A 24,423-nucleotide genomic window follows, 5' to 3' on the forward strand; every position below is an offset into this window, starting at 1 on the left:
AAGGATAGCTCTGCTCAACTTGTCTGCAATTTGATTGGACTTCCTGGGGATGTGCGTTGCTATCAGAAACCGCTGAGAAGAAATCGCCCATTGCCACAGTCTGAGTGCTTCTCAACACAGGGGGTAGGACCTGGTTCCGCCTTGTTTGTTGATATACCACACTACAGACATATTGTCCGTCTGGATTGCTATCGTTCCCAAGGGAAGAGAGTCTTGGAGGGCTTGCAACGCTAAAAGCACTGCTCTCATCTCTAGAACATTTATGTGCAAGTGGCATTCATCTGGTTGCCATGTGCCTTGGACAGTTCTGCCCTGATAATGCCCCCCCCACCCGATCAGGGAGGCGTCCGTTGTCAAAGTATCAACCGGAGGGGAAGGAACAAAAGGTCTTCCCAATAAGAGCTGAGGGGAAGACATCCACCACAGAAGATGATTTCTGCATGTTTGCGTGATCATAATGGTGTGGGACATCGGAAGTTGCTGGTATGACCATTGCGTGAAGAGCATCCATTGAAGGATTCTCATGTGGAATCTGGCTAATGGAAGCAGAGGTATGGCAGCCGCCATAATCCCCAACACTTTCAGAACTAACCTGGCTTTGATTCTGTTGCTGCTGAAGAGGAGCGAGACCAGTTTGTGTATGTCTGCTTTTCTCTGATGTGTTAGTCTCGCGGACATGTTGACTGTGTCTAGATTTGCACCTATGAAGGTAATAGTATGAGAAGGCGACAAAACAGACTTTTTGCAATTTATTGAAATGCCTAACTTTTGACAAATGCGAAAGGTGTAGTCCCTGGCCATTAGAAGAAGATGCTTGGTGGGAGCTGTGAGGAGCCACTCTTCCAAATATGGAAACACCTGGAATCCTTGACATCTCAGGTGAGAAGCTACCACTGCCATGCATTTGGTAAACACCCGGGGGGCAGTGGTGAGACCAAAGGGCAGGGCCCTGAATTGAAAATGACTGGTTCCCAGCCTGAAGCGGAGGAATCTTCTGGAGCGTCTGTTCATTTTTATGTGATAGTACGCATCCTGAAGATCTATAGAGCACATCCAGCTTTTCTTTCCCAATAGGGGGAGGATGGACTGCAGCGTGACCATCCGAAATCTTGTTTTCTTGACTGACTTGTTCAAGATACTGAGATCCAAAATTGGTCTCCAGTCCCCTGTTTTCTTTGGAACTAAAAAGAACCTGGAGTAGATTCCGGATCCTTGTTGGTCTGCTGGAACTGGTTGAATTGCTCTTTTTACAAGCAGCTTTGAAATTTCTAAAGCTGCAAGATCCCTTTGAGCGGATGGAACATCTGGAAGGGATTTTTTTGATTGTCTTGGGATGCGAACGAAGGGAATGGAATAGCCTTCGGAAATGATGGACTGTACCCACTTGTCTTGAGTTAGGGATAGCCAGGCTTCTGGGTACAGTGACAATCTTCCCCCGACTGCCTCCGAAGGTGGGCAGTCGGGCAACACCTCAGGGATGCTGAAAGGGCTTATCAGAGAAGGTTTCTCGATTGCCCTGGTTCTGCGGACCCCCCCCTGCCTCTAGGGCGACGTCTACCATTGTTGTTCCCCCCCTCTGCCTCTGGCGGGGAACCGACTCTGTGCGTCAGGCGAAGTCCCTTGAGATTGTTTGGGCAACCACATTTTCCCACTTTTCTGGCCTTTGGGGTAAGGCCTAGAAGGAGTAGAAAAACGGACTCCGACGGCAGAAAGAGTCTTGCCATCCGTCTCGCACCTAGTCAAAGTTTCTTTCACTTGAGGACCAAAAAGAGATGATCCATCAAACGGGGAATTAGTGAATGACGTTTTAAAGGGGTCCGCAAAATTGCATAGCCGCATCCAGGCATGCCTGCGTAAGGCCACACCTGTCCCTGCGGCCCTGCTCGCTCCATCAGCCGCATAAGAAAGGAGGCGCATGGAGGAGTTAGCTATGGAGTTCAGGGTAGCCAGCTGAGTGTTCATCTTGTCTTGAAAACCCGCAGCTGTAGGATCCTTCAACATATCACTCGCTTCTTTGATCAAGTCTCTTTGAAGACGAGTAAAATGGCATAGGTAGTTCAGCGAACGCATAGTAAAGGTCGCTGACGAGAACATCCGCTTCCCATACCTGTCCATAGACCTAGATTCTTTATTGGGGGATGAACAGGCACTGAAGGATCAGCTAGTTCCTTCTTGGTGGCAGCAGCTACCACCATAGCATCCACAGAAACACCTTTTGTGAGAAATTGTTTGTCAGTTGGTGCTGTTATAAATTTGGAAGGTCTCCTGGGGGTAGGGTCCACTGAATCAGGAGCCGTCCAGGCCTTGTTTGCAACCACCTGCATGAGGGGATCAAAGGGGGACACCCAGGAGGTGGAAGGGCGAGAGCCAAACGCCTCAAGATACACAGATTCATCCTCCGAAGGGTTAAGGGCTGGCCAATTTCCCCTCTGTTTCAGGATCTCTAGAATGTCTGCAAAAGAGACATCTTCAGATGGGGAACGGGGAACCCTCGAATCCTCTAAATCTGTGTCAGAGGTGACAGACTCAGGTGAGTCTATGTGCTTCCTCTTACACTTTCTCTTCCTAGGGGCTACCCTGCCAATTCAGGGAGGCCTCGGAAGTGGATGAGACCCACACAGGGGATTCTTGAGGAGCTGGCTCTCTGCGGTCTGGGATGAGGGAGTGAGTCGACATAACCAAAGGCACCGAAGAGGGAGGGGCGGTCGGAGCCGACTGTGGAGTCAAACAAGGTTCCAACACACTCCGCATGACCTCGAACGCACCCCTGTCTGGCAGAGCCAGAGGTCCCCGCTCCGAGAAGCTGAGAACCTCCCTCGGCACCGACAGAGATGGCTCCAAGGCCGATGTCGGAGCCGAGCTCACCAGCGCCGAAGCACCGAGAGGGAGAGGGGGGTCGGACAAGGGTCCGATGCCACTCACCCCCTCGGAGCCGAGGAAGCCCGCCGAGATTCTTCAAAAGAAGAAATCGGAGCCGACGAAGGGGCCGAAGACAATTGTATCGGCTCCTACGCTACCACAGTCTCGTTCCCGAGACGCCCCGGCTCCGAGCTCAAAGGAGTCGGAGGAGGAATATTTATAGGAACAAGTTGAGGCATCGACTGATGAGTCGGACTCTGGAGCATTTGGGCCAGTGCCTCGGACTTTAAAAGTCGACTCACTACCCTCTGGAGGTCGTGATCTGAGAGCCTCGATGACCTGGAGGAGTGAGATCTGTGGCTCCGTTCAGACAGCAGGGGAGACGCTGGAGCCGAATGAACGGAGCCAAGGGATGGTGACCTCGATCTCTTTCTAGATGTCGGCTCCGATGGTCTGATCGGAGCCGACCCAGGAATCTCTAATACCTCGGCTCCGGCCGGAGCCGAGGGAACCACAGATACTGCAGTCAAAGACTCATCGGCTCCAGCCAGAGCCGATGAAGCAGTAGGCTTCGAAGCCTTAGGCCTCGACTCTGAAGCTGGAGCCGAGGTCTTGGAAGCCTTAGAAGGTTTCCCCGATGTCACAGAAAGGGAACCTTCAGGCTTAATCAAACCCCTTAAAATGAGTTTGTTTTTTCTCTCCTGCAGGACTCTAGGGCTGAAGCCATGGCATACAGCACAAGAGTCCTGCAGGTGTAAAGGTCCCAGGCAATACACACAAGAAGTGTGACCGTCTGTCAGAGACATTTTCTGACAGCACGAGTCACACTTCTTGAAGCCTGAGACCTTTGTATCCTTGGACATACTCAAGGAACCGAAGTGTAATCACACACAGAGAACACACACACACAGATTACACTGATAGGGGTCTAAAAGGAATTATTTTAACTAAAGGGTAAGTTAAGTTAAAATTCCTATCAAACACATACACACCCTAATGGAAGGGAAGGAAGGGCCCGAAGGCCTAGGGAAAGAACTTATAAGTTCTTTAGAAAAAAAGGGGGCTGGATAAAAAGTAGAAGGGATAAGTATCCACTACACTAAGGGGAAAGAGAAAAACACTAAGCTAGCTTAAGTCTAAAGAATTTAAACTAGTCTAACTTTCACTAACCTGGAGCCGGTAGAAAACACACCTCGATCGCTGTAGCGGCAAACGAGATCTGAGGTAACTCACGCCTAGCATTGTGGGATATAAGGGGAGCCTCGAGCCGGTGGAACCAACTCTCGAGCTTTTAGAGTGGCCGAGTCGGAGCCGAGGATCGGCTCTGAACCCATCCAGCAAGAATGAAGGCGAGATAGACAACTTAACATCTGTGTTTTAATTCTAATCATACATTTTCACAAAGAAGTTGAAATGTCATGAAGGACACTAATATTAGCGAAGACATTTGCTAAATCTGGAAGTTAGAAGCTATTTTTATTAATCTGATAGAATTTAGTTTCTAAATAAGTATTCATAGTTAATAATGTAGAGTTAAGTCAATGTTATATATAAGAAAAATTAATAAACGATTTTGAGGAAGGGGTCAAACTATATTAAAATGAATCAACTGTGTAGCTTATAAAACAAACTGGGGATGATTAGAGTGTTTTTTTTTTTGTTGACTGAAGTTATAGACTATAATTGTGTTTTTATTAATAGTAGAAATATATGTGTTTGATATTGAAATAGTACCAAAGGAGAGTCTGTTGGCTTAAGACAGCCTTTTATGTAGAAAGTTACTTAGAATATTTGCTCAATCATTAAACAGTGTGTTTAAGAATTGTTATATTGCCTGAAGTTTTATTTATAGTTTATGTTTGAGCTAAGTGAGGTGATACTATTTACAGGAATGTATATAGTTTTATATGTGCATTTTTGAGTTATAATAAAACAAAGCATGTTTGCAGCAGATATTGTAGAACAAAATTAATTGTTTTATTAGGTTGAAACCTGAAAACATGTGGATGCTGCATGAACTCATCCAGCATAGTGGAGAGGATGAAAGTAATTTTAAGCATAATAGCAAAATATGATTGATTTAATTCTTACTTCACTGTAAGTGGTTAAGAAGACCATGGGGGAAGAAGGAGTTAAAACATAAATCCAGATTATTATTATTATTATTATTATTATTATTATTATTATTATTATTATTATTATTATTATTACTCTTAGTGTCAGTAGCTCAATAGTTAGCACACTGGTGCTAGAAGCAAAGTAAGTGGTTCTATTCCCAATCTAGGTGATTGGGTTACTGACACTGTAGTACACTACAGGGAATTATGGGTGTGCTGCTGTCCTTCAGATGAGATGTTAAACCAGAGTCCCACAGCACATATCAAACAGAACAGGGGTCCTTTATTAAACACCATATGTATCACATCTACAGTGTTTACATATTATACATTATTTACATCTTTTGCATGTCTACAATCTACCTAAATTTGTCAGTACATTAATTCTGTTTATTTAAATTCCTCGTCTGCCCCTGACTTTATCTACAATGAAAATCATATTTTCTTCAATATTTCTGACAGTAACCATTTTCCATTAAATTTTATCTCATTTAATCTTTCGTTCCATATAGTCCACATTGTATGAAACATTTTTATCTAGTTTCTTAGCATCTTTTCCTCCTTTATTACCATAATAACCATATTCTAACATATCCATATTTACATACTTCATTCTTTTACTACCTTCCTCAACCTTATTTTCCCATAATTTCTTCACCCTTTTCCAAATCAAAAAAAAAAAAAAACACATTTTGCATTGTTTAACTTACCACAGTAATTCCATACTCTTTCTTCTAGTTTTACATGGCATATTCATTTTTAGTGGCAAGAGTAAGGGATGTTCTCTAATGCCATGGCCAAACTTTCCCTAGTAGTAGCAGTATAAATACCAGTTAATATCCGCCTGAAAAGAGTCTGCTAGCCTAGTGTTACTAACTCAGGCAACAGAAGATAAACAAAAATTCTCATGGAATATTTAGTTCAGTTTCTTGAGCTATAAACATGGATAATGTTTTCAAAAATTGTGTGAGGGTGGACCAATACTAGTACCTTAAGAAACAAAGTTAAAGTCAAATGGTATAACATTCTGCAACACAGACGAATGAAGATTTTTAATTTCTTGATCTGTTTTTACATTCATTTTAACAATCTGTATCTGCATCAGATAGGGTCTTTAACGGTATACTAGTAATTCAAGTAAATTGCATTTTGGAATTTAAGTGGACTAACTGTTGGTATTAAATTGTAGTTTCTTTTTTCTTATGTGATGTGTGTTTGTCAGACTAGTTCAGGACTTGTTTGCATTCAGGCAGTTTGAGGCCAGTCAGCTACACAGCTAAAGGTCTAAATCCACTGTATTTGTTGTTGTCCCCTGCTTTTGTTACTTTGACAACATAAATCCCCCCTCCTCATTTATTAGGTGCTGTCATTAAGTATCATTCAAGTCCAAACTGGCCACATCTACCAAAGACAATCCACATCTACTAAAGACAATCATAAGGCTTTCTACACATATGTCCACAATCTCAAGGGAAGCACCCAGATCTGCTCAAAACTGGTGGTCAATAACACCACATACACAAACCCTGTAGATATAGCCAACCTACTGGCAGACAGGTTCAGTGAAAATTTCACTCCTCTGTCCCACAGTCAGTAAAACAGGACATCCTCGGTACCTGCCCACCTCCTCTTATCTCTAGGGAGCAAGTCATCACTGCCCTGTGAAAGGCAAAATATACAGCCTCCATGGGACCCGATAACAGGCAGGAACTTGCAGCACCATTAGGCACCCTATTCAACCAAAGCCTGAGTACCGGCTTCATCCCAGCCTAGTGGAGGATAGCTAGTGTCATCCATTTACGGAAAGGTGGAGCATCCACCGATCTAGGAAAATATAAACCCATCAGCCTAACTAGCCTGATCTGCAAGGTCATGGAATGGACCCACCTAGTCAAAATAGGGGAAGCCACCTCAAGTAGTAGACCTATATACCCCAGGGATCGGTCTTGAATCCTCTGCTGTTTGAGATATACTTCTAAGAGGTGCAGGCCAAATCTAGTGGGCTATGGCTGACCAAGTTTGCAGATGACTGCAAGCTGGGTGCTGTCATCAATTCCCCTTGTGATGTGGACATCTTCCAAGTGGGTCTCACCCAAACAAATGACTGGTGCCAGAAACATGGCCTCAAACCAAATACCAAATAATGCATCATCATCCCTTTTGGGGAGAATGACATCCCCACAGATTTTCACATGGATAATAAGGCACTAAGCACGCAATCAATAATGAGGGACTTGGGAACCCAGATTAATAGCAAACTGACTTTTGACCACCATATTGCCTCTATTGTATGAAAAGCTTTCTGCATGGCCCACCTCATTAATAAGGGTATCTCATCCAGGGACAAGGTGGTCATAACATCCCTGTATTCTTACCTTATAAGACCAATTATTGAATACAATGCCCCTTTCAGCATGTACCTCACAAAGCACATGCAGCAGCTGGAGAAACCACATAGATTCTTCACCCGGAGAATCCAGGGCCTCAAACATCTACCCTACACATATAGGCTAAAAGCCTTGTCCCTCTACTCAGTCTCCTACGGACTCCTCAGAGGTGACCTCTGTCTGGCATACAAAGCAATCTCAGACCCTGCCCTGATGGAATTGTTGCATATCTGCAAGTCAAGCTCCACTCGAGTAACCCGCATGAGTGACCTCACCTTGGTCTGTGGCATCAATAGGACTTGTTGGCAGGACAGATTTGTGTCCTAGAGGCTCCTCCTTTTGTGGAATAGACTTCCTCTCCATGTTAAGCAAAGTACCTCATTAAACCTTTTTAAGCAAAACCTGGTTAACTAGATGGGGAACAGAAAATATACCCCTGGGATTCCACCTATGTCCCTGCTGGAAAGTGGCATAGGGTGCTGACTTGTTGGAACATGGGTTAAATTCTTGGCTAGGCTTGTAAGGACCTCAGGGCCAGTAGCCTAGTAACTTCCTATGATTGTTTTACAAAGTCTCTCCCCTTAAGCTATTCGCTGGGCTAAGTGACCTTAGATATAATTGCTTAATATTGAATGTAATGATATTGCTTGCTACATTATTCCTGTTAAATCGGAGAGTTTTTTCTGTAATTAGTTTACTGGTTCCTTCTGGTTTCAGAAGGATGTTTCCAGGCTAGGTATGAGCATAATTTGCTACATTGGCTAAATTTAAGTATGTTGATCTAGTTTGATGCCCTCTACTGAGCTTTTTGTTGCTTATTTTCTGTGTTATAAATAAAGCAATTTAGTGCAAATTGTACTGTACTTTACATATTTGATAGTTGTTGGAACAGGCTCCAATTCCCACTGGGTTGCAAGTTGCTGCATTTGTGTAGATTACATTGTTTGTATTAGACAAGTAACATCTCCAGTAAATCAAGTCCATACCCATAGGCACAACAACTCTTTCAGCTCTCATTAGTAAGCACCTGAAACACTGAATCTGCATTTTCCAGCCATCACTGTAACCTGCCTGATTGAATTGGGCATCCTGAGACAATGTAGCAATTGTTTCATGTTTACTGACAACCAACAACTACTTAAACTGAGATACAGTGTGTTACAGAGGTAATTTTTCAGTGTTATTAGAGGTAAAGGTCTCTCACTATTCAACAGCAAGTAACAAGCAGAATGTCAGTACCACAGAACTCCACACTAAACAAAACAAACACAGCTCAGACTAAACATACTAAACAAAGCAAACACAGCTCAGACTAAACACACTAAACAAACCCAACACAACTCAGACTAAACACATAGATCTACACAAGCTGAGGCTCTTAAAAGTAACCCACCTATACTGCAACGGCATCCACAGTGTAACCTAAGAAACAGGTATCCTCAGCAAGCTCACAGATACATAACATAGACAGCACCCTCCATGAGACATACATTTAAAAATCAAGTTGATGCAGAGCAAAAGCTCTTAGGGCAAACCTCCTCACAATCCAATATCGTATTTATAAATTAATTCAGAGTGAGACATATCAATGCACCAGTGACCAGAGTGTGCACAGAGAGCATCACACTCAGTTCCTATCAGGCACCAGGGTTCACCACATCACACACACACTCAGGTCTTTGCCCCATAAATACTCATATGACAAAGTCTTAGTGCACATAGTTATAAATGACTTGAGAAGTACCTCGTTGGACTGTATGAAGACAGACACGATGAGGCTCTCAGACTATGTGTCTGAGGCAAGTATGAACCTAACCTTGAGCAGCATTCTGCCATCATCAAGAATCATGCCAGGATATGTACAAATTATTATTGATTTCAACAAGTGGCTTATTTTCTAGTGTAATTGAAAGGGGATGTAATATATATCAGCATGTGAAGAGGCAGTAGATTATCCCAAAAGTATTGCTAAGGAAAACCTGCACATCTACCCTTAAGGTTTTTGTATATTAACTATATCCTTGTCCAGCCATAGTGCACTGTAGCAGTGTCAGACTTCTAAAGCATCTAACATGAGTTAACAGAATCCAAATAACATCATTACTGGGAGATTTAACAAATTATCCAGTCCCTACAAGCATTCCTTACCCTGGAAACATTGATATTTGCATCATCACAAAGACCTGGTTCCAGATCATTGAAAGCACTCCATTAGTGCAGGGTTCCATTCATCGACAACCCCTTTTCCCATTTTTTGCACATGGGGTTGGAGTGTCACTTTAACAGTGACAATCATGTAGAGCCAAGGTTCACAACACCAGGTGACTAGCCTTGCTGCAGTTGTTGTTCCATAATCACACATATGCATGCACACTCATACCTGTGGACAGTTTAGAGTGTACAATCCAGCTACTGTATGTCTTTGGAATGTGGGTGGAAACCAGAGCACCCAGAGGAAACCCACGTGAACATAGGCTTCTTATCCTTAACAATAAAAAAAAGAAAAAATAACTTTGTCTCCAAACTAGCTTGACAAGATAATGATCTGGAACTGCTCTATGTCCAGCTTGCTATTAGCAAAACCCCTTATCATATCATCGCTAACTATAGGACCCCATCTATGTCCCCATCAGCCCATACCTCCTATCTAACCAGTATGGAGTCCTTATGAATTAAGCCAGGCACTAATGTCCTAGGAGACTTTAACTACTCTTACATAAATTGGGAGACTTATATATCTCAAACATGTATGCCCAGATATTTCTGGACTCCATCAATATAAACTTCATGGACCAGGTAGTCCACTCCCCAAATAAGAACAATAAAATTCAGATTTTGGTGATGAGGGACAACTTTGCTCCCCACCAGTTGTAACTTCCTATATGATCAAATCAGAGCAGAAGTCAATCACATTCACTTTAAGACTAAAGCCTGAAGCATCTTCCAGTACCTTGATATTCATATATTATGGAAAGCCTAATATGAGAGATAGGGAGTAAACAGCACCAGTCACAGTAACAATGCAAACTATGTATGTACCACTGTTTTACACTGTCACTGAATGTGATCTGTTAAGTGCTTTTAGATTAAAGCCTTGGTTGTAATTTACATGGCTTTTTATATGGAAAATTATATGGAGTATAGATTACTTGCTACTGCGTTGTTTTAACTTAGATCTACTGAAGCTCTGACAAGGGTGAAAGCACTCAACTCTTGTTTTAACTTCGTAAACCATGGTTTAAGCAAGTAATACTGTCTTGAATCCTGTTTTCTTACTTTTAATAAGAATGCAAAGTGATCTTTGACATGGATCAGAAGTTAAGACAAAAGATTATTTCAGTAATTTGTATGCCGGTATCAGGTACATGTTCGGCTAACGAAACGAAATAAAACTAAAAAGCTAAATATCAAATGAAAAACATAGGTTCATAGGTTATAGGTTCATAGGTGTTTATTAGGCTAATGACCACAAGGGTCTTTTTAAGCCTAGTCATGCATCACAAATCTCTGACAAGTTCTGATACCCTCAATAAGTGTAAGCATGTGCCTGGGAGATTTACCACTTACAGGTTACTTGTTTGCATCACAGCCATAGGTGCCAAACCAGGGATGAGTTTCCGGTTTCCCATCCAGTTGTCCAAGTTGCACTTGAATTGGATTAGGGAAGAGCTCTGCTTCACATGGATGGGGAGCCTGTTCCATAGATGGGGTAGTCTCTGGGATACATACCTATCTCTCCAGCAGGTCCTATTTATATCACAGGCAAGGCTTAAGTCTTTAGAATGGGTAATTCTGGTACTGTTTGTTTTGTGGCTATGCAGGAGGTCCATCAGAGTAGGGTCTGACAATGCCCTGTATGCCATGCATAGATCTCCCCTCAAAAGCCTGTAGGAGACAGAATACAGGGATAGGGCCTTGAGGCGGTCTGCATAGGACATATTACTTACACCCTGTATTCTTTTAGTGAGGAACCTCTGTGGACGTTCCAGTTGTTGGATATGCCTGGTTAGGTACATATCAAAGGGGTCATTGTACTCAATCTAAAACATAAATTACTGAAATCACCTTTTTCCAAAAAAAATTAAAAAAAATCATTGAAAGGCCATAGTTGGCCAACAACCAGGGAGTACTGCGATGCATAAGGTAAGCAAAAGAAGACTTTTTTAAATTTGCCCTATTTCCCACTGTAGTGCAATATCAGAGTTCATATATATAGTTAGGAAGGGTTGGGGGCAAAGCCTCCCACCTTGGTTGATTACATTTGCAATGCTGGCCAACTATGGCTATTTGATTTTTTTTTCCAGAAAAAGGTGTGTTTGGTAATTTATGTTTTAGATGTTTTTCGTTCGATATTTAGCTGTTAGATGTTATTTCTTTTCAGTAGCCGAACATAGACCTGGTGATATCATTCCCATACAATTTTACCCTTTTTTTTGCTCTGTCTATCTGTCTATTTATCTATCTATATTGGTGATCTAAAAGTCAAAATATTGAAAAGCTGTTGCTGGCACAAAATATCTGAAAACTTGGAATTTGCCCTTTTTCACTGTTATACGATCCTGGGCTTTGATATGTTTAAGTTGTAGGGGGTTTGTGTGTCCTTCATAAAATAGATTTTCTTTTTCATTATTTTGATTTTTTTATATTTTGGCATGCACCCATGTGTAGTGTGTGTGTGTGTGTGTGTGTGTGTGTGTGTGTGTGTGTGTGTGTGTGTGTGTGTGTGTGTGTGTGTGTGTGTGTGTGTATATACTTATACTGTATGTATATATATATACATACATATGCACACACAGATATGAATATATAGTCTACTGCATTTGGTCGAATTACATTTGGTCGAAAATGATTTCAGGCAGCCCACTTCACTGAAAGCTCATTTGATTGAAAGCTCATTTGGTCAAATTCCATTTAGTTGAAAATGGAATATAGCCTTTGCCCCACTGCAGTGCGACCCTGGAGTGAGAATGTAAAGTTAGAGGGGGTGGGGGGCATAGCCCCCCACATTTTGCAACTAGTTTTTACTGACGTTATATGTTTCAATGTATTTTTAATGGATGCACAAGTATATAATAGTGAATACACTGCAATTATGTGGGGGGCTACACCCCCCCACACCCCCATTGTGGGGGGCTATGCCCCAACCCCCCCAACTTTATATTCTCACTCCAGGGTTGCACTGCAGTGGGGCAGGGGCTATATTCCATTTTTGAAAAAAATGGAAGTTGACCAAATGGGTTTTCAGTGAAATGCATTTTCGGTCAAGTGGGCTGCCTGAAATCATTTTCGACCAAATGTAATTCGACCAAAAGCAGTAGATCCGAATATATATATATATATATATATATATATATATATATATATATATATGTATGTATGTGTGTGTGTGTGTGTGTGTGTGTGTGTGTATGTGAACGGTTTACCTTCAAAATGTCGTGGCTGACTTGTGTAATACTGTAATGGGTGAAAGTATCTTTTCAAAGATACGTATTAGCAGAAGAAAAAATGCCAAACCTACAACAGCAAATGGTAGTGTGGGTTCTGTTGTGAATTCACCATTTTGAGTGGATTGAGAAATGTACCCTTTCCGTCACTGTAGTGTGATTTTGGAGTTTGTATATACAAGTACCAGGGGGTGTGGGGGTGCAGGGGGGGGCTTGCCTCCCTGCAAAACTGTTGTACAAGAAATCCAGAAGTTAAGGCAGTTTCACTTAAAGTCGACATTCCTGAGTGTTGACTTTATTTACATAGCAAGAGGATTCAATATTGCCATTTCTGACATTTCGAGTCGGGTAAGTAAACAGTTGCACAAGTGTGTTGCGACATTTTATATATATATATACACACACACACACACACACACACACACATATATATATATATATATATATATATATAAAATGAAAGGCTACTAAAATTATTTGTGTCTTTCGGCTTTTCCCGGTTAGGGATCGCCACAGTGGAACTCCAGTCCGCTAATGATTGGCAGTTGATTTTTACATACCGGCTTGCCAGGCCTGGCGCACAACCTTCAACGAAGGTACGCCCATTCGAGCATGTCTCCACACGGAAGACGCTCTAGCTGAGAATCGAACCGGACAGCGTCTTACTGTGAGGCGACAACGCTACCGCAGCACCACCACCATGGGTTTAAAGGCTACTAAAATAAACATGCTAATATCTAATGTATTTCAGTATACTATAACCACTAAGAAGCAAACTGGAACAGTTGAAACTAATGGAGGAAGATGGTGAAACTATAAGTAAATGAGATTTTTCGTGGTTGCAAGGTGAGGCAAATCCAATTATGTGGGGCTTGGAGATTCAAACAAACAGTAAAAAAAGAAAAAGAGGAAGAGAGAGAGAGAGAGAAGGAGCACACAATACATCAGCTGAAGGTTAATATGTTGCTATAACGATATAAGAAAATGATTTAAAATATAGTATGTGGAAAAGTATTCTATCAGTTTGATGTGGCACATGTAAAAGAATAAAATGAGATAATTCAGATACAATAATAATGTCACAAGAAGATATAGATAAACTAGATCTAGAAATAATTTTGATAGGATCAAAAATGTTGAAATCTTGAAAGCAGAAGGCCTAGCTAGTTTTCAGTTGAAGTCTACAAATGGACAGACCAAAAACATACAAGAAGGATCTGTTTGTATGTTAAGTAAAATTAAGGCTGTCTCAAATTTAGGCTATTGTTTGCAAGCAGCTTGACCATCATTACTTTCAAAAGGGGAAGGGGAGAGCAGTGTGACCTGGGAATTTATAGATATAGACCAGGGAAGGGGAGAGCAGTGTGACCTGGGAATTTATAGATATAGACCAGGGAAGGGGAGAGCAGTGTGACCTGGGAATTTATAGATATAGACCAGGGAAGGGGAGAGCAGTGTGACCTGGGAATTTATAGATATAGACCAGGGAAGGGGAGCAGTGTGACCTGCAAATTTATAGATATAGACCAGGGAAGGGGAGAGCAGTGTGACCTGGGAATTTATAGATATAGACCAGGGAAGGGGGGAGCAGTGTGACCTGGAAATTTATAGATATAGACCAGGGAAGGGGAGAGCAGTGTGACCTGGGAATTTATAGATATAGACCAGGGAAGGGGAGAGCAGTGTGACCTGGGAATTTATAGATATAGACCAGGGAAGGGGAGAGCAGTGTGACCTGAGAATTTATAGATATAGACCAGGGAAGGAAAGAGCAGCGTGACCTGAGAATTTATAGATATAGACCAGGGAAGGAAAGAGCAGCGTGACGTGGGAATTTATAGACAGGGACCAGGGGAGGGGAGGGGAGAGTAGTGTGACCTGGGAATTTATAGATATAGACCAGGGAAGGAAAGAGCAGCGTGACGTGGGACCTTATAGACAGAGACCAGGGAAGGGGAGAGCAGTGTGACCTGGGGATTTATAGACAGAGACCAGGGAAGGGGAGAGCAGTGTGACCTGAGAATTTATAGACAGAGACTAGGGAAGGGGAGAGCAGTGTGACCTGGGAATTTATAGATATAGACCAGGGAAGGGAAGAGCAGCGTGACGTGGGAATTTATAGACAGGGACCAGGGAAGGGGAGGGGAGTGTAGTGTGACCTGGGAATTTATAGACAGAGACCAGGGAAGGAGAGAGCAGTGTGACCTGGGGATTTATAGACAGAGACCAGGGAAGGGGAGAGCAGTGTGACCTGGGGATTTATAGATATAGACCAGGGAAGGGGAGAGCAGTGTGACCTGGGGATTTATAGATATAGACCAGGGAAGGGGAGAGCAGTGTGACCTGGGGATTTATAGATATAGACCAGGGAAGGGGAGAGCAGTGTGACCTGGGGATTTATAGATATAGACCAGGGAAGGGGAGAGCAGTGTGACCTGAGAATTTATAGACAGGGACCAGGGAAGGGGAGGGGAGAGTAGTGTGACCTGGGAATTTATAGACAGAGACCAAGGAAGGGGAGAGCAGTTTGACCTGGGGATTTATAGATATAGACCAGGGAAGGGGAGAGCAGTGTGACCTGGGGATTTATAGATATAGACCAGGGAAGGGGAGAGCAGTGTGACCTGAGAATTTATAGATATAGACCAGGGAAGGGGAGAGCAGTGTGACCTGAGAATTTATAGACAGAGACCAGGGAAGGGGAGAGCAGTGTGACCTGGGAATTTATAGACAGGGACCAGGGAAGGGGAGAGCAGTGTGACCTGGGAATTTATAGATATAGACCAGGGAAGGGGAGAGCAGTGTGACCTGGGGATTTATAGACAGAGACCAGGGAAGGGAAGAGTAGTGTGACCTGGGAATTTATAGATATAGACCAGGGAAGGGGAGAGCAGTGTGACCTGGGGATTTAGACACAGACCAGGGAAGGGGAGAGCAGTGTGACCTGGGAATTTATAGATATAGACCAGGGAAGGGGAGAGCAGTGTGACCTGGGGATTTAGACACAGACCAGGGAAGGGAAGAGCAGTGTGACCTGGGAATTTATAGATATAGACCAAGGAAGGGGAGAGCAGTGTGACCTGGGGATTTAGACACAGACCAGGGAAGGGGAGAGCAGTGTGACCTGGGAATTTATAGACAGAGACCAGGGAAGGGAAGAGCAGTGTGACCTGGGAATTTATAGACAGCGACCATTATTAAATTCAGATACAAAAACATTAACACAATAGTGGCTATTATGTTACATAACATTTACAGAAATAAGTTCATTAAATTTCGGAAGATATTAATATAAAGGAGGCAAAGTGTTGCTCGCTAGTCAATATTGGCAAGACTTCTAAAATGGAAAGGAAAAAATGAAACCTAGTATAGCAAGGATTGTATGTTTTGGTATAAAAAGTATTTGATTTTGTACAGTGTGAGTTTTTTATTTAAAACTCTTGAAAATACATTTGGAAATAATCCTGGATGCTGGCTTAAAGTAATTCCTGAGGACTCTGCAATTGAAGCTCAATAAACAAAGGCATTACAGAAGAAAAAAGCAGAAAAGTAAGGGTGGAACAAAGTGTATACAAAGCAGGATTGTCCTGTAACTCTTACTTTTCATTACTTGACAATAAGGACCTATCACTTATAGAAAGTACATTAAATGATAATGAAAAACATGGCACAGATTATAAACCATGGGATTATTTCGATCGCTGAACATATAGACAAAATACTAAGAAGAATGAGCAGTACATTAAAGTAAGAAAAGTCTTTTGGCTTTTCCCAGTTAGGGTTTGCCACAGCGGATCATCGGTCTGCTTATGATTGGCAGTAGATTTTACGGTGTCCAGTTGCCAGCCCAGCACCCAACCTTCAGAGAAGGCACACACACACACACCTACCTGCATGTCTTTTTAAAGTTTAGTTGATTGCAGGGAGGACATGCAGACTCCACACAGAAGGCGCTCCAGCCGAGAATCGAACCAAAGAGCCTCTTGCTGTGATGGGCCTGGTTTACAGAGATTAGAAAAGCAATCATAAGAGTAGTAGACGGGATTAGGCAGCTTTGATATAATAAAGGACACATTAGACCCAATATATTCAAGGCTGGTAAAGAAGAAAAACCTAAATTATACTATTGTAAAAATGTACAGAGAACAGAGGATAACATCAAGAAGACAATATTAAATCAATCTTGAGCATTAACATAATTACAGTAGAACTAATGTAGTTGAAAGAATGATTGCATGAATGATTTTATAAATAATCAGGTGTACTGAAATTCCACATGAACATAATGGAATGTTTAGAGTGTGAAGATAATAATAACATACAAATGAGATGTTAATGTAATGAGAATCTAAATTCACAAAATATGACTGGAAATATGCATGTCGTATTTGTCAGAACTTTGTAAAATAGACAAATATACTGAACTGGCAAATGAGAATTTACCATAGATGATTACTTACAAGTTACATAACGAAAACAAAAGAAAAAAAAACAGAAAAAATACCTGGCTGAAGATGTGAGATCAAAGGTTCAGATCTAATACATATATTCTTTGATTACAAAACATTAAAACATTTGTATAATGGCATTTAAGTAATGGGAAAATATGTAAAAAGAAATCAAAAATCATCAGACTTTTTTGTATTATGGGGATAAGGTGACATATCTGTGGCTCTGCAAACAGACAGGAAAGTAACAAATGATGGAACTATATTTTTAAATCTAGTATAGCTAAATAGTGGACATCAACATATGAATATATTTAACTGCTTTTTGAAAAGCAAACTTAAATTTTATGAAACGAATTAGAGAATCTCAGAGAAGCTATCAAATTATTAGCATGTTTTAGTTAAGCAATAACCCATGCCTGGGTGTGGGTAATGCTGGATTTACCCACAGTTGGTGTGGTTTGGTCACAAGGATGAAGCCCGAGTGGCCAAACAAAGACAACCGTGGGTAAATCCCGCATTACCCACACCCAGAAGTGGATTACTGCTATTATACAATGACATTATTTAAGAAATAAATACTTACTTTTCTTAAATAATGGCATTGTATAATGCCTCCATGCTGCCTTTCCACAGCTGTCTGATATTCTGCGGCAGTTCTGATGTACTGCGCATGCGTATGCTTATGCAGTATATCAGAGCTGTGTGTGGAAGCAACTGAGAAAGGAAGATCTCCGTTGTTTTTTAAAAGGTGTCTCGCTATGTTAAAAGAGTTTAACATAGCAAGATAGCTTTAAAAAAAACAACGGAGATCATCCTTACTCCGTTGCTTTTTTTAAAGCTGTCTTGCTATGTTAAATGAGTTTATAAAATATAATTTTGTGATATATATATATATATATGCATGTATATGGTCATTCTCCTTCATCAGTCCCCCATATCACTAACCAGACTCTGATCACCAGGCAGTAATCAGGGCTCTATTCCTTTATGCCACTAGTAAAGGCATTAGATAGTGATGTCAGATGATGCAGGTCCTGTTTCATTGAGGTTTACTAAGGATTTAGCTAATTTGAACACAGCAATGTATGTGCTTCTTCAGCTAGAGTAAAAATGCATGCTGGGTTGTCAGTACCTTTTTGATTGCCTCAGAGAACTCATTATGGTTGCTCATGGACTCGGATCCTGTTTGCTCTGTATTGTGAATGCTTTGCTGTGGCAATTCATAAATCTTCTATAGGTGGATTTAATATGGGACCCAAGAACATGCGCATTTCTCTATTTGAAAGTGACATATTAAATATATTTGATGATACCTAGATAGGATTTGTATTCCTTTTTTTGATTATTTGGATAGATTTTGCACTTCTGGTGTATTAAACCCCAAAAAATAAATAAATAATTAAAACCAGGATGGTAGCAGTAAAGTTTGAATCTTCCAAAAATTAGGAAAGGAATTCATTTAGTTGTTTGTTTGTTTGGAGGCCTCTCATATTAAATATCCTTGACTTCATCAGTTCTAATGCACTAGACCAGCACGTCTCACCCCCCACAAGTGGAGATAACATTCTGGACTTGGTTCTCACCAACATGAGTGACCTCTGCACCACTCCCATAGTATGTTCTTCCCTGGTGAGATCAGATCATCGGATTCTCTCATTCGAAGTTTCTATCCCACCCAACCCCACCAACCATAATCAAGCTAAAAATCTTCTCAAAACCTGACTACAACCTCCTAAGGGAGGGTATTTGTAGCTTCACACCACTGCCCCCCTCAGAGGATGCAGACAACTATGCTTAACAGTACACCAGTGCAGTATACAAGCACCTGTATAACTGTATGGACTCAGCCATGCCCAACAGAACGAAAACCTGCTCCTTAAGGAAACACAAACCTGTCTCGTGGACATCCTCTATCAACAGGCTTTACAACAAAAGGAAGAAACTGTTGTCCAAGGGTAAAAAAGAACATCCAAATTGGAAAAATTCCCTCCTTAGCCTCAACAAGCAAATTAGATCACTAGTGAAAGCCTCCAAAGCCAATTATGAATCAAAACTAGTCTCTGAAACAAAGGGAAACCACAAAGCCTTCTTCAATTATGTCAGGAACCTCCATGGCAAAGCCCAGGTTTGTTCTGAATTACTACTTAACAGTATCTCTTACACCAATCCTGTTGACTACTAGCAGATAGGTTCAGAGCAAACTCCACCCCCCTGTCCCCCCCAAAAGGCCCTTTTGACATCCCCGATACATGTCCCGCACCTCACATCTCCATAGATCAAGTTCAAAAGCCTCTATCCAAGGCAAAGAACATAGCTTCCATGGGACTTGATAGTATCCCTGGCTATATTCTGCACCATCTCCAGCAAGAACTGGCTTCACCATTGAGCACCCTATTCAACCACAGCCCAAGTACAAGTTTCATTCCAGCATAGTGGAGAACTGCCATTGTCATCCCCTTGAACAAAGGTTTTGCCACTACTGACCCTGGAAACTAATGCCCCATTAGCTTGACAAGTCTGATCTGTAAAACCATGGAGCATATTCTTATGGATCTCATAAACAAGGACATAGGCAATCTCCAAGTACTTCACCCCACCCAGTTTGGATTCAACAAGGGCAGATCTTGCCCGTTGAACCTGGTTGACTTCTTTGAAACTGTAAACAAGGCCCTGGATGAGGGGAAAGTCAGTGCATATAGCTTACCTTGACTTGGCCAAGGCGTTTGACACAATCCCCCACTCGGGCATCATCGACAAAGCTAACAAAACTTGGCGTAAATCTCTATCTCATCCTGTGGGTGGCCAACTGGCTCACCAACAGGACTCTCAGAGTCAAAATAGGTGCCTCCACCTTTGACACCTTTCACTAGTGGATTTCCCCAGGGATCTGTCCTGGCACCCCTAGTGTTTGGCATCTACTTCTCAGAGGTCCAGGCAAAGACAAAAGGCCTGTGGCTGACAAAGTTTGCAGATGACTGTAAGCTAGGTGCTGTTATTGACTCTCCAAATGATATTAACATACTGCAAGAAGGTCTCACAGCAACTAATGACTGTTGCCAAAGTCATGGCCTCAAGCTAAATGTAAAAAAATCTATCATCATACCATTCAGCAAAAACACGGCCTCTATTTATTACCACATTAACAGCAACCCCCTAAGCCAACAACCTGAAGTGAGATACCTGGGCACTCAGGTTGATAACAACCTCACATTCGACCATCATGTAGTGGCAGTAGTCAGAAAAGCCTTTTACTTAGTTCATCTCATAAGTAAAGGGATTGCATCCAGAAAAAAGGAGGTTATTACTTCTCTGTACTCCTTCCTCATTAGACCAATAATTGAGTATAATACCCCGTTTGGTATGTACCTCTCCAAACATCTGGCACCAAATGGAAAGGCCACTGATATACCTCACAAAGAGAATCCATGACCTTCAACACCTGTCCTATGCAGACAGGGTCAGATCACTATCACTCTATTTGGTATCATACAGATCACTCAGGGGTGATCTGTGTCTCGCCTAAAAGGCAGTCTCGGACCCTGCCCTACTAGAGATGCTCTGTAGCCAAAAGTCTAACTCTTCACACATTACCCACTCAAAAGGCCTGAATTTAATGTGCAACATCAACAAATTCTGCTGGAGAGACAGGTTTGTCTCCCAGAGGCTGCCCCATCTCTAGAATAGACTTTCCATACATGTCAAAAAGAACACTTTGCTGACCCTCTTCAAGCGCAACCTTGATGAGTGGATGGGAAACCACAAATTCATTTCAGGGGTTCCACCTGTGTCTTTCATTGACAGGGGCAATAGGTGCTGACTGAGGTTACTTTTTGGGGATAAACTATTGGCTAGGCTTGTAAAGGCCCCAGAGCCATTAGCCTAGTGACCTCCTATGATCCTATGAATTTGGTTAAGAAACTCACTTCTGAGTTCTGTTAAATATGTATGTAGAATGGAAGAAGATGGTTAAAAGTTCAAAGTTTAGCAGTGGAAAATGATAGCTCTGGAAGTGGACCAGACTGTACACAATCATATTTTGTGCTGTCTTTATTGTTGTATGTATTTCAGTCCTGTCTGGGAGATACATCAAATAATTAATAAGGCTGTTAAAACTATGATGTGGTATTTTATTTGGGTTGGAGGTAAGGCAAAGGGATTATAGAAGACATTGATATTAACTAGAGGTAAGGGGAATTAATGTCCCAGATCCTTATTTATATCAAGATGAGGTTCAGATGAACGTAAAGTGGGAAATACTGATAAGATTGACTAGTACCTGTCTTTAGTAGAGTGTCTGCCTGGTTTAATTATTGTAGGGAGACTTATCAATCTTATGTGACAGAACAAGTAATAGGGACTTTGAAGACTAGTTTAGTGACCCAAGAGATTATGTCTCTATACCCTGTGTTTCAGTTCATCCCGCTAAGGGTTTGATGTTATTAATCTTGTTATAATTGACTTTGCTAAACCTGGTGCAGTCACTACTCCATTGATCCTGTTAAATTCCTCTATTTTCTTTAAACCTGCTGTGGGATGTCTGCTTTTTGTTAAAACTATCAATCTATATGAATCTATTAATTTAGTATAGGGCTCTTGACTCTCTTCATCTTGTTCTCTTTTTATTCTCTGATGACCCCATGACTCTGTTATGTATTATAAAGGACCTTGACTCAGTTAGTTGTGCTGTGGTCATCCGGACCTGTAAAGCAGACCCAGATACATGACTATATCTGATTTAAGAACTCCCCTGTGACAACACTACTTGACTGGTTCTCCTATTCAGAAACACCAATGTACATTATCAATTGCTTGCTGAAAAAGAAATTAAATGCCTTTCTCTGCATGTATTCAAGATTTATACTGCAACTAGAAATAAAAAGGAAATTGGTAAATGTTTCTTAACTCTCAGAATCAAAGCTGCTGAAGCTATCCACATCTAACTTTTACTGATAGCCATTTTCTTACATGTCACCATTTTGAAATGATTGAACTAGTGGACCGATAGCAATGTTATTAAAGATCTGCATTTTGAAAGTTCTACTTAAAGAGGGCATTTGAAGCAGATTAAAGCTACTCTTTATGTATATCTTAGTTTGGTTTGAACTGATATCTTTAATTTGAGTGGTAGACTTAGTATATTCTCCTATGAAAGGCTGTCTATCTCATGCCATTTTTCTTTTACATAATTACATTAGCAAGTGCCCAAGTAATAGACCACCTCTCAGAATCAGTATGCAGTAGTGCTTGGTATGATATGCCCATTGAGCTAATAATATGGCTTTAAATTTCATTTCAAGGCTATAAGCAGGAATCTGTCACTGATGTAATAAGGTGCAGGAGATGTTTTGTTTTGTTAGAGTGCAATAATGGTGAAAACAATATGAATTAGTTTTCATAAGCCACTTTGACTAATGCCAAACAATTAAACAGATTTAAGTGAGGTATATGCTGTTGTATATAACAAAACAGTTTTACAACTTATATCACATCCTTATTAAATTATTTTCTGGTATTTATAGAATCTGCTGTCCCTGTTAAACTTCCATGTATGCAAGTGAAAGTGTCTCCACCACTGCCTTCAAAGAAACCAATGATCTGTATGCCCATAGGCAACTCTGGCAATTCTTACAATCTGTATTCCACACAAAAAAGTTCTCAGCAGTACCAACCCACACTGTCTTCACAAGTAACAGCTGCCCATCAACACCAGCTCCAGTATGGCAGTCAGCACAGTACCAGTGGATCCAACACAGTACCCATACATACGTCAATGTCTCCCAGCCGGATGAGAGAGGCACTTAACAAGACACTGTCAGCGAAGATGCAAAGGCTGGAAAGGTAATATTTCATGCATTACTTATGGGTGTTGTCGGATTTTATTTATTTATCACTTTGTTAACTAAGTAGAACATGAATCTCCATGGATCTCTTTCAGGTTCAGCCTGGGGTAGTAAGTAAAAAAATAAGTAGAAATGCAAAGTTAAGTACAGCATCCATTTTAAATTGCAGCTCAGTTCCTAAGCCTAGAGCTACTTTTCTGTTATTTGAAAATGATATCCCTGAATCACTGTTGAATTTTAATTTAGCATTCTCCATTGAACATTTAAGTAATATGAAATGATAGGATGTCTTTTTTTTCTGGAGGTCTAGTGTTCTTCCTAAATAAGACTGTGTGTGATGCAAAACACATATTTGATTGCCCTATGGCACATCTAAGAAGCCTGGCGATTAATAAAATATGTGATTCATTTTACAATTTATTTCATTATGAAGAAATCAAAAGTATAATAGATCATACTAAGTGCCTGAACAATGCAATATGTTTTTCACAGAAATCTGCATGTTGTTTTTATTCTGGGTATGCAGGTTCAGGATACATGAGTTGTAAACATTTGATAATCATACACTTACAGATTCCCAAATGGCCTGCACAGTTTGTTACTCTGTAGAGTACTCCATGTACCTGAAACATGTTTGAGAATCTGCTGGAATCACTGTTCTATTAGTAATGAAATGCAATGTGGATAATCATTAAGTAAATATGTTTCCACAAATATTTATTTATTTATTTATTTATATTTGTTTACCAGGGTAGCACACTAATCAGTATCAGCCAATTTCAGGCTCAGTCTATGTGAAATACAAAACATTTCACAAACAGAAAATACAGAAATTTAAGCAATAACATAGTAGTTTAGACTAATTACATAGAAACAAACAGTGTACATACATTCTAGTGAACAAGCACAGTGCAATGTACAATCAAGCAGTGTGTAGTGTACGGTATATACATTTGTTTCTAAAGTGAGTCAACCTTCAGTGAATTTTTAGAGAAGAGACTTGGAAAGGAGACAGGTTAGGTGATTCATGCTTTGTTGAAGTAGGAGCATTTAGCTTGGATGAAGTGCTTCTGAGTTTTATTCTGAATTTGGAATAAGTGTGGATTTTCTTAATGTTGATGGGGAGATCTTGCAAAAGAGTAGGTACCTGAGATGAAAAAGCATGGGCAGTGCTGTGGAGTTTTGTTCTAGGGGTAATGAAAGTTAGTGTGGATTGTGGGTAGTGTCTCAGTTTTTCTCATGAAGTCTAACTGCAACGGGAGTAAATGTGTGGAGTTGGAGTCATTTGTAGAGTTGGGATCCTAAAAGAAAGTTAGATCTTTGTT

At 41.1% G+C, this 24,423-nt stretch overlaps 1 protein-coding gene across 3 annotated transcripts in view; it reads left to right on the forward strand.

Annotated features, from left to right (window-relative positions):
- The window catches only part of PHACTR1 (phosphatase and actin regulator 1), a 1,877,004-nt gene that overhangs the window by 885,345 nt on the left and 967,236 nt on the right, over positions 1–24,423 (forward strand). For all 3 annotated transcript variants that reach the window (XM_044064898.1, XM_044064897.1, XM_044064899.1), the window contains one exon: positions 22,778–23,096. In XM_044064898.1, the coding sequence (XP_043920833.1) occupies positions 22,778–23,096 (319 nt within the window). The remainder of the gene's footprint in view (positions 1–22,777; positions 23,097–24,423) is intronic.

The sequence above is a fragment of the Protopterus annectens genome, chromosome 3.part0 (assembly GCF_019279795.1).
Source record: "Protopterus annectens isolate FY-2018-M chromosome 3.part0, PAN1.0, whole genome shotgun sequence".
Taxonomy (NCBI): domain Eukaryota; kingdom Metazoa; phylum Chordata; order Ceratodontiformes; family Protopteridae; genus Protopterus; species Protopterus annectens.